Genomic DNA, 1,645 nt, shown 5'->3' with positions numbered 1-1,645 from the left:
AAAAAAAAAAAAAAAATTCTTTTAGATAATTGGTGCATGTGAAAATTCCTTCAAAATTGTAAAATGCCATTGACTATAAGGAATTATTAATGTATTTGTTCCAAGGTTATTTTTTATTTTTTAAAATTTTATTTATTTATTTTGAGACAGAGTTTCACTTTGTCACCCTCAGTAGTGTGCAGTGGTGTCACAACTCACAGCAAACTCCAACTCCTAGGCTTAGGCAATTCTTTTGCGTTAGCCTCTCGAGTAGCTGGGACTACAGGGGCCCACCACAACATCTGGCTACTTTTCTGTTGTGTTCAGTTTGGCCGGGGCTGGGTTCGAACCTACCATCCTTGGTATATGGGGCCAGTGCCCTACCCACTGAGCCATAGTTGCCGCCCTATTTTTTATTTTAACCTTTTTTGAGACAGAGTTGCAAGCTGTTGCCCTGGGTAGAGTGCCCATGGCATCACAGCTCACTGCAACCTCAAACTCTTGGGCTTAAGTGATACTCTTGTCTCCTCCTCCCAAGTAGCTGGGACTACATATGCCCGCCACGATGGCTGGCTATTTTTTGGTGGCAGTTGTCATTGTTGCTCAGCAAGCCTGGGTCAGGTTTGAACCTGCCACCCTTGGTGTATGTGGCTGGTCCCCTGTCAACTGAGCTACAGGCACTGCTTGTTCCAAGGTTATTAGTGAAAATTTAAGTTTAAAAAATTCATTCAGAGAAAAGCTTAAAGAAAACTGAAACCATGTCCTAATAAATACATCATATACACTAAGATACTTGACTTGTAAATAATGTGTTAACGTACTATACCTTACAAGTAGCAGAACAGAATGGTGCTAAATCTAGCATAAGTGGAAAATCGACATGTCTGTTTACTTTACGAAGACTCAGGCCAGCCTAAAAACAAAACATTTTTTAATGCAACAAACTTAAATGAAAAGCAATGTGTTAACTTAAGCCAAAAGAGGAATCCTAGAAGTTAGTTTTTCATATATATATGAAGAGTAACTAATGAATAGTATAAAATTGATAATGACTAAGTTAAAAATTAGATTTCATAAATTGTTACCATAAAGATTACTCATTTACATGGGAATTTTTACCACAAACAAAAATTACTTTCACTGTTGCATTTCATACTAATGGAAAAATTCGATGTGATAAAAGCTAAGCTACTAACACATGTGCTATCATGAAAATACATCCAACCAAAGAGTCAGAAGCCTAGTATTCTTTGTAGGCACCTGAGTCAAGTGACTGGTTAACAGTTAACTTGATTCTAAGTAACGTCCTCTAGGTCAAGGCAGAAAACAGTTTGAATGGATCAGATTCTTTTTCACTTCTAAAATTCAGTATGTGCATCCATCCCAACAAAAAAAGCCCCTGAACATTCAAACCATCTTACCGATAACAGTAAAAGTTGTACACTGTATCAATCAAAATGTACTTTCATATGCTTAAATGAGCTCTACTTTTCCTAGTTTTTTAATTTTCAAAATACATGCTTTGCATTAAGTAATGGCAATAAAAAACTAGCTAATAAACTAGACCTGAAAATAGAAATGGACGTTAGAATGAAAAGGTATTTAAAACTGAATCATATGGCTCAGCGCCTATAGCTCAACCGGCTAAGGCGCCAGCCACGTACAC

At 37.0% G+C, this 1,645-nt stretch overlaps 1 protein-coding gene across 1 annotated transcript in view; it reads right to left on the bottom strand.

Annotated features, from left to right (window-relative positions):
- The window catches only part of USP45 (ubiquitin specific peptidase 45), a 75,666-nt gene that overhangs the window by 6,898 nt on the left and 67,123 nt on the right, over positions 1-1,645 (bottom strand). The window contains exon 15 of the mRNA XM_023518227.1: positions 806-892. Coding sequence (XP_023373995.1) covers positions 806-892 — 87 coding nt within the window. The remainder of the gene's footprint in view (positions 1-805; positions 893-1,645) is intronic.

Source organism: Otolemur garnettii, unplaced genomic scaffold (assembly GCF_000181295.1).
Source record: "Otolemur garnettii isolate 467f Iridium unplaced genomic scaffold, OtoGar3 scaffold00132, whole genome shotgun sequence".
NCBI classification, from domain to species: domain Eukaryota; kingdom Metazoa; phylum Chordata; class Mammalia; order Primates; family Galagidae; genus Otolemur; species Otolemur garnettii.
Note: the sequence above shows the minus strand (reverse complement) of the source record. Positions and strands in the feature narration are given on the sequence as shown.